This window comes from Pelophylax lessonae (genome assembly GCF_965119305.1).
Source record: "Pelophylax lessonae genome assembly, chromosome: 13".
Classification (NCBI taxonomy): Eukaryota; Metazoa; Chordata; class Amphibia; order Anura; family Ranidae; genus Pelophylax; species Pelophylax lessonae.
The window spans coordinates 2,939,329-2,956,277 of record NC_138780.1 but is presented as its reverse complement, the minus strand read 5'-3'; the positions used below and the strand labels follow the sequence as shown (position 1 = coordinate 2,956,277).

The 16,949-nt window shown below is 51.8% G+C and overlaps 1 protein-coding gene across 2 annotated transcripts in view; it reads left to right on the top strand.

Annotated features, from left to right (window-relative positions):
- The first annotated feature begins 1,914 nt into the window (after positions 1-1,914).
- Positions 1,915-16,949, top strand: part of PI4KB (phosphatidylinositol 4-kinase beta) — a 33,999-nt gene continuing 18,964 nt past the window's right edge. Inside the window, exons 1-3 of one of the 2 annotated variants that reach the window (XM_082275140.1) lie at positions 1,915-2,102; positions 7,024-7,940; positions 16,168-16,212. In XM_082275140.1, coding sequence (XP_082131266.1) covers positions 7,050-7,940; positions 16,168-16,212 — 936 coding nt within the window. In that variant the 5' untranslated portion in view covers positions 1,915-2,102; positions 7,024-7,049. The remainder of the gene's footprint in view (positions 2,103-7,023; positions 7,941-16,167; positions 16,213-16,949) is intronic. The other variant, XM_082275141.1, reaches the window with a different exon arrangement.

Here is a 16,949-nt window from a genome sequence, read left to right as displayed (position 1 = left end):
ATCGGAGGAGCAGAGTATCAGAGGAGCAGTGGATCAGAGGAGCAGTGGATCAGAGAAGCAGTGGATCAGAGGAGCAGTGGATCAGAGAAGCAGTGGATCAGAGGAGCAGTGGATCAGAGGAGTAGCGGATCAGAGAAGCAGTGGATCAGAGGAGCAGTGGATCAGAGGAGCAGTGGATCAGAGGAGTAGCGGATCAGAGGAGCAGAGGAGCAGTGGATCAGAGGAGCAGTGGATCAGAGGAGCAGTGGATCAGAGGAGCAGTGGATCAGAGGAGTAGCGGATCAGAGGAGCAGTGGATCAGAGGAGTAGCGGATCAGAGGAGCAGTGGATCAGAGGAGTAGCGGATCAGAGGAGCAGAGGAGCAGTGGATCAGAGGAGTAGCGGATCAGAGGAGCAGTGGATTAGAGGAGTAGTGGATCAGAGGAGAAGTGGATCAGAGGAAAAGAGGATGAGCCAGGTTGGGGTAAAGCTCCCGGGTAATCAAGTCTGCAGAGGATTGGGTGGTGAGGATGCCCAGGGTGCCTTTTCACTCCAAAACCCAATGCAGGGTCCCGGCTGGGAGTTGGTGGCACCGACTCCCTCCCTATATGATAGCATTTATTATTTTTTTAAATAAATTATAAATATATATATATTAATAGTATTTATTAATATGTGTTAATAAAAAAAAAGTAAGATAACAATAGATAAAAAAACACAAGAAAAAAAAGTAACGTAATAAAATGAAAATAAAGAGAACTCAAAAAAGAAAAAAGTGACATATTAAATAAAAAACACAATAAAAAAAACCTTAAAAGATTAAAGTAACATATAATAACCCCCCCCCCCCCCCCATAAAAAAGTAACATATGATACATATTTAAAAAACAAAGAACTAAAAAGATTATTGTCAAAGATAATAAAAAAAAAGTAAAAAATAAATAAAGTAACATTTAAAAAAAGCAGAAAAGTAAAACAAAGTAACATATAATAACTAAATTTTAAAAAAGTAAAAAAAACAAAAAACAAAAACAAAGTACCATATAATAAAACGCAAAAAAAAAGCATCATATAATAAATACATTATAATAAAAAGGACAAAAGAGTAAAAAAGAAATAAATACAAATAAAGTAACATTATACATTTAAAAAAAAGGAACTTATAATAAAGCAGAAAAATAAAATGAATGTAACATATAAATAAATGAAATACATGAAAAAGTGAAAAGAATAAAGTATCATAAACATTAAAAGAAGTAAAAAGAGTAAAGTAACACATTAAAAAAAAAAGTTTAAAAAAAGTTTAAAAAAAGTAGAAAAAAATGAAGGAAACATGCAATAAATAATAAAGTAACATATAAATAAATAAATAATCTAAAAAAAAAGGAACATATAATAAAACACGCAAAAAAAATAGAAAAATAAAGTTACATATAATAAATAAAGAAATAAAGTAAAAAAAAATGAATAAAGAAATAAAATGACAATTTAATTATAAATCCTGTGAAGGCGTTTCCAGCGCCAGGAATCGGGAATTTTGGGCAGAGAAGTTTCTCGCCATGTTTGATATTTATTTATTGGGAATAATTGTTATATTTTATGGAATTATTGGGTGTTGGATTGTCTTTGTGGGGATGAATATTCACTTTAGTGTATTTTTTGCTGCCATTTTGCATTTCACACACCGTTTTATCTTGTGAAATCGGAACTCCCACCATTCTATTCTCCGGGGTCTCTGCTTTGGGGTGGAAATGAATCTCCAGGCTGAATTTTGTTTCCTGAGCTCTGTCAGCTGCTCTCCGTCATTCCACTCTTTGGCCAGCAGAGGGCAGGCAGAGACTGGGGGGGTCATGTGACCAGCTCTGTCTTCTCTCAGCTGTCTCTGTGGTTTCCGCGTGACGCTCTGCTCTCCTTGCCTCAGTCTCTGTGGTTCCGGGAGCCGCTCTAGCCAGCGCTGACAGTGCGGAGGGCCGCCGTCTCTATGGTGGGTCTCTCTGGCCGGTTGTTGTCAGTCTCTATGGTGTGAGGAGCTGGGAAGAGCCGGGATGGCGGAGGAAGCGGCCCGGCCCGAAGACGTGAGCGGCCTCACCGGGAGGGAGGAGACCGAGTGACCGCCCGAGGAGGTGAGGAGAGGGGAAGGCCTGGAATGGGTGTGTGACGCTGGTGAACTACAACTCCCAGCCTGCCCTGCGTCTGCACAACTCCCAGTATATTCTGGTATGTCTGTAGGGGGACTACAACTCCCAGCCTGCCCTGTCATCTGCTGAGGGACTACAACTCCCAGCCTACCCTGTCATCTGCTGAGGGACTACAATTCCCAGCATTGGCTCTTTGTAAAGGGACTACAACTCCCAGCCTGCCCTGTCATTTTCTTTAGAGGGACTACAACTCCCAGCTTTTTCTGCGTCTGTACCACAACTCTCAGTATGTCTGTAGGGGGACTACAACTCCCAGCCTGCCCCGCCTATAGAAGGACTATAACTCCCCACAACCGCCATAATCTGTTAAATCTGTAGAGGGACTACAACTCCCAGCTTGCTCCTACTGTGGGAGAACTACAACTCCCAGTCTGTCATGTATCAAGATGGATTACAACTCCCAGAATTATTTGGGTGTAGGGGGACTACAACTCCCATCCTGGCCCTCCTGTAGGGGGACTACAACTCCCATCCTGGCCCTCCTGTAGGGGGACTACAACTCCCATCCTGCCCCTCCTGTAGGGGGACTACAACTCCCAGCTTGTTCTGCGTCTGTACCACAACTCTCAGTATATTCTGGTATGTCTGTAAGGGGGACTACAACTCCCAGCCTGCCCTGTCATTTTCAGTAGAGGGACTACAACTCCCAGCCTGGCCTGCCAGTAGGTGATGGAATATGAAGCCATGTCTGGCCCCCGAAGCTGACACTCTATAATATTATCCATCCTCCTGGTCCCCTTTGCTGGGAGGCCGGTCCCAGGAGCTGACACTCTAGTGGAGGACGTCAGAGTCCCCTCCCATCATCTCCTGGATACGGAGGATGATGCAGACTCTGTGCTCTCGGGTGTCGGGCCGCCCAGGCTGAAAGTTTCCGTGTAACTCAACTCCGGCCGGCTTTGTTCTCCACATAGTGAGACTGAACAAACATCCCCCATCCCCCATCCCCCCCAGGGTGGAGCATGGACGGGGACTGGGCGCCACATCAGTGCAGGTACTTTGCTGGAGACAGGGGGTGCCATGGGGGTGGGGGGTGGGGGTGGGGTACTCCTGTAAAGTGTAGGGATGAGTACTGTGGGTGGCAGATTACAGGCCCCACCTCCTACTACTCCCTTTCATTGTGGGCCCCACCCACCGATGTCCCCTCTGATGCAGCAGGGGTGGTGCACGTCGACATTGGGGCCTCTGTGTGTTGCGCGTGCGTCGTCGTAGGGGGTGGCTCTGTGTGTTGCGCGCATCGTCGTAGGGGGTGGCTCTGTGTGTTGCGCGCGTCGTCGTGGGGGGTGGCTCTGTGTGTTGCGTGCATCGTCGTAGGGGGTGGCTCTGTGTGTTGCGCGCATCGTCGTAGGGGGTGGCTCTGTGTGTTGCGCGCGTCGTCGTGGGGGGTGGCTCTGTGTGTTGCGTGCATCGTCGTAGGGGGTGGCTCTGTGTGTTGCGTGCATCGTCGTAGGGGGTGGCTCTGTGTGTTGCGCACGCGTGTCACCGTGGGGGGTGGCAGCGGCAGCAGCTCTGTGTCACCAGAGGGGGGGTGGCTCTGTGTGTTGCGCACGCGTGTCACCGTGGGGGGTGGCAGCGGCAGCAGCTCTGTGTCACCAGAGGGGGGTTGGCTCTGTGTGTTGCGCACGTCGTCGTCAGGGGCTCTGTGTGTTGCGCGTGTTGGGGGCTTTGTGTGTTGCGCACGTCATCGTCGGGGGCTCTGTGTGTTGCGCGCGCATGTCATCGTGGGGGAGGGGGTGGCGGCTCTGTGTGTTGCGCGTGTCACCAGAGGGGGGTTGGCTCTGTGTGTTGCATGCATCTTCCTCGGGGGGCTCTGTGTGTTGCGCGCGTCGTCATGGGGGATCTGTGTGTTGTGCACGCATCATCGTCGGGGGCTCTGTGTGTTGCGTGCATCGTCGGGGGGGGGGGGCTCTGTGTGTTGCGCGCATCGTCGGGGGGGGGGCTCTGTGTGTTGCGTGCGTCGTCGTAGGGGGTGGCTCTGTGTGTTGCGCGCATCGTCGTAGGGGGTGGCTCTGTGTGTTGCGCACGCGTGTCACCGTGGGGGGTGGCAGCGGCAGCAGCTCTGTGTCACCAGAGGGGGGGTGGCTCTGTGTGTTGCGCACGCGTGTCACCGTGGGGGGTGGCAGCGGCAGCAGCTCTGTGTCACCAGAGGGGGGTTGGCTCTGTGTGTTGCGCACGTCGTCGTCAGGGGCTCTGTGTGTTGCGCGTGTTGGGGGCTTTGTGTGTTGCGCACGTCATCGTCGGGGGCTCTGTGTGTTGCGCGCGCATGTCATCGTGGGGGAGGGGGTGGCGGCTCTGTGTGTTGCGCGTGTCACCAGAGGGGGGTTGGCTCTGTGTGTTGCATGCATCTTCCTCGGGGGGCTCTGTGTGTTGCGCGCGTCGTCATGGGGGATCTGTGTGTTGTGCACGCATCATCGTCGGGGGCTCTGTGTGTTGCGTGCATCGTCGGGGGGGGGGGGCTCTGTGTGTTGCGCGCATCGTCGGGGGGGGGGCTCTGTGTGTTGCGTGCGTCGTCGTAGGGGGTGGCTCTGTGTGTTGCGCGCATCGTCGTAGGGGGTGGCTCTGTGTGTTGCGCACGCGTGTCACCGTGGGGGGTGGCAGCGGCAGCAGCTCTGTGTCACCAGAGGGGGGGTGGCTCTGTGTGTTGCGCACGCGTGTCACCGTGGGGGGTGGCAGCGGCAGCAGCTCTGTGTCACCAGAGGGGGGTTGGCTCTGTGTGTTGCGCACGTCGTCGTCAGGGGCTCTGTGTGTTGCGCGTGTTGGGGGCTTTGTGTGTTGCGCACGTCATCGTCGGGGGCTCTGTGTGTTGCGCGCGCATGTCATCGTGGGGGAGGGGGTGGCGGCTCTGTGTGTTGCGCGTGTCACCAGAGGGGGGTTGGCTCTGTGTGTTGCATGCATCTTCCTCGGGGGGCTCTGTGTGTTGCGCGCGTCGTCATGGGGGATCTGTGTGTTGTGCACGCATCATCGTCGGGGGCTCTGTGTGTTGCGTGCATCGTCGGGGGGGGGGGGGCTCTGTGTGTTGCGCGCATCGTCGGGGGGGGGGGCTCTGTGTGTTGCGCGCGTCGTCATGGGGGGGGAATCTGTGTGTTGCGCGGTTCGTCGTCGGGGGCTCCTATTCTGTATTGGGTTATTTCTCATGGGAAATGGAAGGATTATTCTTGCTGCTTGCAGTGAACTCTTCATCTTATTCATTAACAGTTCTGGTGTGATGTGTGTGATGCGTGTGACATGTGCAGTGTGTGATGATTGGCATGTGATGGCGTCCCGTGTCACTATAGAGTGTAAAATATTTCAGTTTTGTCCCCGGGGGGTGAGCAGATGAGTGGGGGGATGGGTGGGTATTATCACATGGTCTGCGCTCTCACACTGAAATATAAAAATGATCGCTGAAATTCTTCTGTAAATTGATTATTCGGCTTCTAAAAAGTCCTTTTTATTCATTTTTATTCATTTCTTCCCAATCAGAGAAGACTTTGTACTCATTGGGGAAAATTCTCTTTTCTCTGTTCTCTGATTGGTGCAGAATGAGTGACCTCCGGTGTTCACCGAGCACCAGGACAGCCGCTCGGTACAGGATCCGGTGACTGCTACTGTGATATCCGGCCTGCACAGGGACCTTCACCTATAGATAAGGAACATTGTTTATAAACATTGCTCAGACGGGAGATGGAGAGATACAAAGTAACATTGTTTATAAACATTGATCAGTCAGGAGATAGAGAGATACAAAGTAACATTGTTTATAAACATTGATCAGTCAGGAGATAGAGAGATACAAAGTAACATTGTTTATAAACATTGATCAGACGGGAGATAGAGAGATACAAAGTAACATTGTTTATAAACATTGATCAGACGGGAGATAGAGAGATACAAAGTAACATTGTTTATAAACATTGATCAGACGGGAGATAGAGAGATACAAAGTAACATTGTTTATAAACATTGATCAGAGATAGAGAGATACAAAGTAACATTGTTTATAAACATTGATTAGACGGGAGATGGAGAGATACAAAGTAACATTGTTTATAAACATTGATCAGACGAGAGATACAAAGTAACATTGTTTATAAACATTGATCAGACGGGAGATGGAGAGATACAAAGTAACATTGTTTATAAACATTGATCAGACAGCGAGATACAAAGTAACGTTGTATCTCCCGTCTGATCAATGTTTATAAACAATGTTACTTTGTATCTCTCGTCTGATCAATGTTTATAAACAATGTTACTTTGTATCTCTCTCTCCCATCTGATCAATGTTTATAAACAATGTTACTTTGTATCTCTCGTCTGATCAATGTTTATAAACAATGTTACTTTGTATCTCTCCATCTCCCGTCTAATCAATGTTTATAAACAATGTTACTTTGTATCTCTCGTCTGATCAATGTTTATAAACAATGTTACTTTGTATCTCTCTCTCCCATCTGATCAATGTTTATAAACAATGTTACTTTGTATCTCTCTCTCTCCCATCTGAACAATGTTTATAAACAATGTTACTTTGTATCTCTCTATCTCCCGTCTGATCAATGTTTATAAACAATGTTACTTTGTATCTCTCTATCTCCCGTCTGATCAATGTTTATAAACAATGTTACTTTGTATCTGGATATGTTTATGGACATTGTATCGGATGATGTTTTGTGACAGAGTCCGGTTCTTTATCTCCTGTATTTACACAGCAACTCCTGGCTGTCATTTTGACAGCTGGGAACCGCCCCTAAGTGTCAGAGGGGAGTGTTAGGGGACGTTTGATGCTGAAGGCCCGCCCCCCAATTATTGAAGTTTCCTCCCTCCAGCATTTCATTCCACTAATCGATTGTCCTTTCTCCCTCTCTAGATCCAGTTTTGTGGAACGATCGTACGATGGGTGACGCCATGGTGGAACCAGCTTCTCCTAAGCTCTCCGGTCAGGTGGCCCTGCAGGGAAATGGCGGGAGCCCCCTCTCCGCCATTGTGGAAGGCGTGGCAGATGTGTCTCTGGTAATAGACCCGGACGTGGCGCAGAAGGCGTGTCAGGATGTCCTGGAGAAGGTGAAGCTGATGCACAGCTCCACTGAGAACCTGGAGAGCATAGGGGACGGCGATCACATTACCAATGGGGACCCGAAGGCGGAGGGGGAGGAGCCCGGGGCCCCAGTTATCAGCTCCAGAATCTGCGAGGAAGACGAGGTGGCCATCAACTGCGTGAAGAACGCTCGGCGGAAACAGAAAAACTCCGGCAAGCAGTCGTGGCTCCTGCGCCTCTTCGAGTGCAAGCTCTTCGACATCTCCATGGCGATCTCGTACCTTTACAACTCCAAGGAGCCCGGGGTGCAAGCCTACATCGGCAACCGGCTCTTCTACTTCAAGAACGAGGACGTGGACTTCTACCTGCCGCAGCTGCTCAACATGTACATCCACATGGACGAGGACGTGGGCGACGCCATCAAGCCGTACGTTGTGCACCGCTGCCGGCACAGCATCAACTTCTCCCTGCAGTGCGCCTGGCTCCTGGGGGCCTATTCCTCGGACATGCACATCTCCACCCAGCGCCATTCCCGGGGGACCAAGCTGCGCAAGCTCATCCTATCCGACGAGCTGAAGCCGGCCCACAAGAAGCGTGAGCTGCCCCCGCTCAGCCTGACGCCGGACACCGGCTTGTCCCCGTCCAAGCGCACGCACCAGAGGTCCAAGTCTGACGCCACCGCCAGCATCAGCCTCAGCAGCAACCTGAAGAGGACGGCGAGCAATCCCAAAGTGGAGAACGATGACGAGGTAAGGGGCTTCTGGGGATAAGGGGCGTGTCAGGACGAGGTAAGGGGGCTTCTGGGGATAAGGGGCGTGTCAGGACGAGGTAAGGGGGCTTCTGGGGATAAGGGGCGTATCAGGACGAGGTAAGGGGGCTTCTGGGGATAAGAGGCGTGTCAGGACGAGGTAAGGGGGCTTCTGGGGATAAGGGGCGTGTCAGGACGAGGTAAGGGGGCTTCTGGGGATAAGGGGCGTGTCAGGACGAGGTAAGGGGGCTTCTGGGGATAAGGGGCGTGTCAGGACGAGGTAAGGGGCTTCTGGGGAGAAGGGGCGTGTCAGGACGAGGTAAGGGGCTTCTGGGGAGAAGGGGCGTGTCAGGACGAGGTAAGGGGCTTCTGGGGAGAAGGGGCGTGTCAGGACGAGGTAAGGGGCTTCTGGGGAGAAGGGGCGTGTCAGGACGAGGTAAGGGGGCTTCTGGGGATAAGGGGCGTGTCAGGACGAGGTAAGGGGGCTTCTGGGGATAAGGGGCGTGTCAGGACGAGGTAAGGGGCTTCTGGGGAGAAGGGGCGTGTCAGGACGAGGTAAGGGGCTTCTGGGGAGAAGGGGCGTGTCAGGACGAGGTAAGGGGGCTTCTGGGGATAAGGGGCGTGTCAGGACGAGGTAAGGGGGTTTCTGGGAATAAGGGGCGTGTCAGGACGAGGTAAGGGGCTTCTGGGGATAAGGGGCGTGTCGGGTGTGGCTGCATGCATGTGAGTCGGTTACTCGTCGTGCTGCGCAGGGAGCGATTTTATAGGTGTAAACTCGTCTCTAGGACCCGTGTATATGGGGGTAGCCGTCCATCCGTGTCGGACTTGAGGAATTTCAGTGTCTGGGTGCAGCCGCTGCTTCCGCTTTGAAAGCGCGCGGGGTCTCAGAACGCAGACATATGCATTTAAGGGCTCGCACCCGCGCAGGTGTCAGATTGGAAGCTGCATCTTCTGCGACCCAATTGACATGATTGGGACTGCCTGCACGGGGGTACTCGGTGCACCTGTGCATCCATGGGCGGGCAAACACGGCCTTCAATATGGCAGTCGGAAGGAGGACTTGCTTGCCTTTTAGGGGGTGTCTGATGCCAGAAGGCAGGGCGGGGTTTATGATCATGTGACCGCCGTGATTGGCGGTCACATGATCGGAAAGCTCCGATCGCAAGTAGCATAGGAAGCTTTCCGTTGGGCGCCGGTAACTGTGGCGCCCAAAAATGCGGCCTGTCGGCGTCAGTGGCCCACCCGCCAAGAGGCCGCATATTTATACTAAGAAGTTAAAGGTGAATTCCAGGAATTCATCAAATAAACTGCCGGCATGCTATGAGCGAAGTCCAGGTAGGTGCATGTCACCTGCGGGACTTATTTCTGTTACTTATAGGAGACAGGTGTGTTGCACTCCCTGGAGGGCATAGAGGAGAGAAGCACACACCGCAGCCAGGCCTGTCCCTCCACTCTACTGCCTATTCACAGAAGCCTGTGTATTTTGTGAATGAGTTCACAGAATACACAGGCTTCTGTGAATAGTCAGAAGGAGGGGAATGGCGGGCATAGCTGTTCCAGTGGCTCTGCTCTAGATAGACTTGAGACCACAGTTAGCAGCGTTGGATGTTTTGCTGGAGCCCATTAATGTGAGTAATATTGTCTACACGACAGGCTCCTCGTTAGACTTCACTCATGGCATGCCTGCAGTTTTTACAAAGTAGCCGAATTCCTGGAATTCAGCTTTTAATGTCCAGACTGCAAATCCAAAGTCTGATCATGGGACTGCAGCCCCGTAGCACGGCTGGCGACCCCCGCGGTAATCCCGTAGAGAAGAGCCATGCTTTGGGTATTCCCAGAAGACACGTTGGCTTGTATATCGTAGCTCCCCAACCTTTCATTTTAGTCTTGGATAGATCTGGATATAGTTAATACTTGACCTTGTTTGAGAGTCGTGACATCACTTCCTGTCCCTGTGACACCAGGACAAGAATGAGGATGGTAGTTGTCACTGGGATGGGAAAGACAGACAGTAAAAATTATGTGAGAAGCAATAAGGGTGCCTCACTGGGGTTGTTTGGAAAGCCGAAACGCGTTGCTCATATTGCACTAGTCCTTTAATAAGTCTGTGTTGGACTCTATGGCCAGTGGTGTGGTGCCCTCACTGCTTTTCACATATTTGGATCTTTTTAGGACCCCACTTGTTTTGGGGGTACTTTGGGGAGGAGCAACGTCACTGAAGCAATTCAGCTTAGTCATTGAGACGGCCAATAACAATTCTTGATATCAACAGATCTAGCTCTTCTTCTGGATGTACCCTGAAGAACCTTTCAGAGATTCTAACACTTCCTGAAAGGGTGCTTTGTCTGAGTCCCCATTGGAGACTATTCCAAGAACTTCCTGTCTCGGCAGGAAGTGAGGAGAAATCTCCCAAATTTGGATGCAAACTGGGGGAAAAAAAAAAAAAGCAGAGTTTCATCCACTTGGTAAGTTTTGGTTGGAAGCCCCACCTTGTCCTGAGAACCTTCCATGTCCGTGTTGTAGGAATAACGACTCCCAGCTCAGCCTTTTCCTACAGAGAACCATCCATGACCATGCTGTAGGAATAATGTCCAATGGCTCGGGCCCTTCCTCCAAAGAACAGTCCACGTCTTTAGTTGTAGGAATACCAACCCCCGGCTTGCCCCTTTCTTTCAGAGAACCATCTGTGTGTAGGAATAACAATGCCCAGCTTGGCCCTTCTTCCCAAGAACCATCCATGTCCGTGCTGTAGGAATAATGCCCCTCAGCTTGCCCCTTCCTCCCTCCCCTCCCTAGAATCATCCACGTCCGTGCTGCAGGAACGACCACCCTCAGCTTGCCCCTTCCACCCAAGAACCATCCATGTCAATGCTGTAGGAACGACCACCCTCAGCTTGCCCTCCCCCCCCCCCCCCCCAAGATTCATCCATGACCGTGCTGTAGGAACAATGCCCCTCAGCTTGCCCCTTCCACCCAAGAACCATCCATGACCATGCTGTAGGAATAATGCCCCATGGCTCGGGCCCTTCCTCCCAAGAACAGTCCACGTCTTGAGTTGTAGGAATACCAACCTCCGGCTTGCCCCTTTCTTTCAGAGAACCGTCTGTGTGTAGGGAAAACAACGCCTAGCTTGGCCCTTCTTCCCAAGAACCATCTATGTCCGTGCTGTAGGAACGACCACCCTCAGCTTGCCCCCCCCCCCCCCCCCAAAAACCATCCATGTTGTAGGAACGACCACCTTCAGCTTGCCTCTTCCTCCCAAGAACCATCCATGTCCATGCTGTAGGAACGACCACCCTCAGCTTGCCCCCCCCCAAGAACCATCCATGTTGTAGGAACGACCACCCTCAGCTTGCCTCTTCCTCCCAAGAACCATCCATGTCAATGCTGTAGGAATTATGACCATCAGCTTGCCCCTTCCACCCAAGAACCATCCATGTTGTAGGAATAGCCACCCTCATCTTGACCCCCCCCCCCTCCCCCAAGAACCATCCAAGTCCATGCTGTAGGAATAATGACCCACAGTTTGCCCATTCCTCCCAAAAACCATTCATGTCCATGCTGTAGAAATACTGACTCTTAGTTTGCCCATTCCTCCCAAAAAACATTCAGGTCAATGCTGTAGGAAGAACGACCCTAAGCTTACTCCCCCCCCCCCCCCCCCCCCCCAAAGAACCATCAATGTCCATACTGTAGGAACAATGACCCTTAGCTTACTCCTTCCTCCCAAGATCCATCAATGTCCATACTGTAGGTATAATAACCCTCAGCTTGCTCCTTCCTCCCAAGAACCATCCATGCCCAATTGCCCATATGATGTAGGAATACCGACCCTCGGCTTGTTACTTCCTCCCAGGAACCATCCATGTCCATGATGCAGGAATAATGACCCTCAGCTTGCCCCTTCCCACCAAGAACATCCATGGCCATGCTGTAGAACAAGGACTCTCATCTTGCCCCTTCTTCCCAAGGACCATCCATGTCCATGCTGTAGGAAGAACAACCCTCAGCTTGCCCTTTCTTCCAAGTACCATCCATTTTCGTGCTGAAGGAATAACGACCCTAGGCTTGCCCTGTCCTCCCAAGAACCGCCCATTTCCATGCTGTAGTGACCCATCTTTTGCCATTGTGTAGGAATACCAACCCTCCGCTTGCTCCTTCTCCCCCCAAGAACAAGCCATGTCCATGCTGTAGGAATAACGATCCTCCGCTTGCCCTTCCTCCCAGGAACCAACCATGTTCTGCTGTAGGAACAATGACCCTCAGCTTACTCCTTCCTCCCAAGAGCCATCCATGTCCATGCTGTGGGAACAACGACCCTCAGCTTACTCCTTCACCCCTCCCAAGAACCATCAATGTCCATACTGTAGGAATATAACCCTCAGGTTACTCATTCCTCCCAAGATCCATCAATGTCCATGCTGTAGGAACAAAGACCCTCCGCTTACTCCTTCCTCCCAAGACCCATCAATGTCCATGCTGTAGGAACAACAACCCTCAGCTTACTCCTTCCTCCCAAGAGACATCAATGTCCATGCTGTAGGAATGACCATCCTCAGCTTACTCCTTCCTCCCAAGGTCCATCCATGTCCATGCTGTAGGAACAACGACCCTCAGCTTGCTCCTTCTTCCCAAGATCCATCAATGTCCATGCTGTAGGAACAACGACCCTCAGCTTGCTCCTTCTTCCCAAGATCCATCAATGTCCATGCTGTAGGAACAACGACCCTCAGCTTACTCCCTCCTCCCAAGAGCCATCAATGTCCATGCTGTAGGAACAACGACCCTCAGCTTGCTCCTTCTTCCCAAGATCCATCAATGTCCATGCTGTAGGAACAACGACCCTCAGCTTGCTCCTTCTTCCCAAGAGCCATCAATGTCCATGCTGTAGGAACAACGACCCTCAGCTTACTCCCTCCTTCCAAGAACCAACCGTGTCCATTCTGTAGGAATAATGACCCCCCCCAAGAACCATCCATCACAATACTGTGGAAAAAAAGACCCTCAGCTTGCCCCTTTCTTTCAAAAACGGTTCATGTCCATGCTATTATAAATAATGGTCTGTGTTTTGCCCCTTCCTCCCAAGAACAGTCCCTGGCCGGTTTTGTAGGGATAACGATCCCCGGCTTACACTCTTCACTGTCCGTTATCCAAGAACAATGCGTCATTCAGGGAGCGGCTGAGTGGGACGCTTCCCGGAGTCCCGATACATAAACCGTCAGAGTCCTCATTCATCCAGTGCCAGTCGCCCCCCTCTCCTCCTGTGGCCTGGGCGTTCTCCACTTCTCCGCATTAAAGTGGAAGTCCAGCTATGAGGGTTCATTGTGGAAGAAGAGGGGAAATCCAGTGCCGTCCTGTGTACTCTGCAGCCTTATCAAACCTGCTCAGGTTCCCTCTGAGAGCTGCAGGAAGATGAGGAGGGGGAGGTGTTCTGTAATCCTGGGAGGTGTTCTGTAATCCTGGGGTGACAACCCTTCTCCATTGATACAGTATAGGGAGTGAGTGTTGTCACCCTAGGACAGGAAGTGAGTAACTGGCAGGATAACGCGATGCAGCCCCCACCTCTGAGGACAGGTAAGCTGTAGGAGATGACCTTTTCCCTCTTGGGGTTTGGTTGGACTTTAAGCTGGGCCCATTGTCTGCGGGTGATAAGATGGAGGGGCGTGCTGGGAGCGGGTCATTACCTGCGGGTGATAAGATAGAGGGGCGTGCTGGGAGCGGGTCATTGTCTGCAGTAACCTTTACACAGAGATAGTGAGAGTCTACAGGCTGAGTCACCGACATGTGAGTGTCACGCTGTGCACGGGAGGCATCGAGGAGACCACTTCCTGATCTGTCCACCACACCGGGGACTTCCTCTTACTGGCGGAGTTCAGCTCCTCGGGGCAATTCCTGAGATATAATATCTCACAAAAGTAAGTACACCCCTCCCATTCTATCTTTTCATGTGACAACACTGAAGAAATGAGACTTTGCTACAATGTAAAGTAGTGAGTGTACAGCTTGTATAACAGTGTAAATTTACTGTCCCCTCAAAATAACTCAACACACAGCCATTAATGTCTAAACTGCTGGCAACAAAAGTCAGTACACCCCTAAGTCAAAAAGTTCAAATGGGGCCCAAAGTGTGAATATTTTGTGTGTCATTATTTTCCAGCACTGCCTTAACCCTCTTGGGCATGGAGTTCACCAGAGCTTAACAGGTTGTCACTGGAGTCCTCTTCCCCTCCCCCATGATGACATCACAGAGCTGGTGGATGTTAGAGACCTTCCCCTCCTCCACCTTCTGTTTGAGGATGCCCCACAGATGCTCAATAGGGTTTAGGTCTGGAGACGCTTGGCCAGTCCATCACCTTTACCCTCAGCTTCTTTAGCAAGGCAGTGGTCGTCTTGGAGGTGTTTGGGGTCGTTATGTTGGAATACTGCCCTGCCCCCCAGTCTCTGAAGGGAGGGGATCATGCTCTGCTTCAGTATGTCACAGTACATGTTGGCATTCATGGTTCCCTCAATGATCTGTAGTTCCCCAGTGCCGGCAGCACTCATGCAGCCCCAGACCATGACACTCCCACCACCATGCCTGACTGTAGGAAGACACACTTGTCTTTGTACTCCTCACCTGGTTCCCCCCACACACGCCTGACACCATCTGACACCAAATAAGTTTATCTTGGTCTCATCAGAGCACAGGAGATGGTTCCAGTAATCCATGTCCTTAGTCTGCTTGTCTTCAGCAAACTGTTTGCAGGCTTTCTTGTCCATCATCTTTAGAAGAGGCTTCCTTCTGGGATGACAGCCATGCAGACCAGTTTGATGCAGTGTGCGGCGTATGGTCTGAGCACTGACAGGCTGACCCCTCCCCCACCCCTTCAACCTCTGCAGCAATGCTGGCAGCACTCATACGTCTATTTCTCAAAGACAACCTCTGGATATGACGCTGAGCACGGCACTCAACTTCTTTGGTGGACCATGGTGAGGCCTGTTCTGAGTGGAACCTGTCCTGTTATACTGCTGTATGGTCTTGGCCACCGTGCTGCAGCTCAGTTTCAGGGTATTGGCAATCTTCTTATAGCCTAGGCCATCTTTATGTAGAGCAACAATTCTTTTTTTCAGATCCTCATGAGGCACCATGTTGAACTTCCAGTGACCAGTATGAGAGAGTGAGAGCGATAACACCAAATCTAACACACCTGCACCCCATTCACACCTGAGACCTTGTAACACTAACGAGTCACATGACACCAGGGGAGAGAAAATGGCTAATTGGGCCCAATTTGGAGATTGTCACTTAGGGGTGTACTGACTTTTGTTGCCAGCGGTTTAGACATGAATGGCTGTGTGTTGAGTTATTTTGAGGGGACAGTAAATTTACACTGTTATACAAGCTGTACACTCACTACTTTACATTGTAGCAAAGTCTCATTTCTTCAGTGTTGTCACATGGGAGGGGTGTACTTACTTTTGTCAGCGACTGCATTTACCTTCATGGCTCTCATTGCAATGTTTACCTCTCCTATACAGTCTTCTCCTTTCCATCCCATACATGTGCAGTAGCTCTGTGGACATCAGTCAGTAATTGGGGAGTTGGCGGTTCTGAGGGAGTGGCATGATGTTGAAGTAGGAGTGCCCATCAGTCAGTAATCAGGGGGTATCTGCCGTTCTTTGGGGCGGGTCTGTGATTCTGAGTTGTGTAACCTCCGGGGGGGGGGGGAGCCAACATTTTGTTGTGGTGGGAGTGACCATTATTCATTGGTGGGAGGTGTTTCTGTTCCTTTGTTCCTGTGATAGGGTTGGGTTGTGTTATTTCTGAGGGCGGAGCATGGTGTTGAGGTAGGAGTGGCCATCAGTAAGTAATCGGGGAGTCTGCTGTTATGAGGGCATGGTGTTAAGGTGGGAGTGGCTGTCAGTAATCAGCTGGTCTCTGCTGTTCTGGGGGAGTGGCATGGTGTTGGGGTGGGAGTGTCCATCGGTCAGTAATCAGGGGAGGTCTCTCGGGTTGTTTGTTGTTGTGTTGATCTCTCCGTGTTCATTACTGAGCTTCTTCCCTCCCTCTGACAGACACAGGGACACCGCACCGCCATCCGCACCTTCCTACAACACGCCGCTTGTAATGTGGGTGGGGCTGATGATGTCATTGTCACTCCAGTAGCTAAATCTGTACCTTTTTTTTTCCCTTCTTCCTCTGCCTCCCGCCCCTTCCCCTCCCCCCTCCTCCTCCTCCTCCTTCCCAGGACCTCTCATCCAGTTCGGAAAGTCTCGATAGGTCGTTTACCTCTGTAAGTGGACACACGTTTTACTTAGTTGGCTGGTGGGGCTCTTCCTGGCTTCTGTCTCTACCAATAGCAGCATTTCCTCTACGGAGATTTCTGGGGTCACTCCGCCCACAATGGAGGTTCCGGTTATAAGTGGAGGCTCGAAGGTTTCCTCACCACCCACAATCTGTCTCTCTCTGGAAGTCTCCAGCAGTGATCTCTACTTACCAGTGTTCTCAACTCCGCCATGGTCACCCTTCTACTGCCGCCGCCCGCCCGCTCCTGCCGCCACCTGGCCGCCCGCCCGCTCCTGCCGCCACCTGGCCGCCCGCCCGCTCCTGCCGCCACCTGGCCGCCCGCCCGCTCCTGCCGCCACCTGGCCGCCCGCCCGCTCCTGCCGCCACCTGGCCGCCCGCCCGCTCCTGCCGCCGCCTGCCCGCTACTGCCGCCACCTGGCCGCCTGCCCGCTACTGCCGCCACCTGGCCGCCTGCCCGCTACTGCCGCCACCTGGCCGCCTGCCCGCTACTGCCGCCACCTGGCCGCCTGCCCGCTACTGCCGCCACCTGGCCGCCCGCCCGCTACTGCTGCCACCAGCTACTGCCGCCGCCCGGATGCACACCCGCTACTGCCGCTGCCCAACCGCTACCTGGCCGCCCACCCGCTACTGCCGCCACCTGGCCACCCTCCCGCCACTTCCATGTCCCCCCTTTCAAGAGAGAACCTGACAAAGGAGATCTCCCTGCTGGAGTCCACAGGAGAT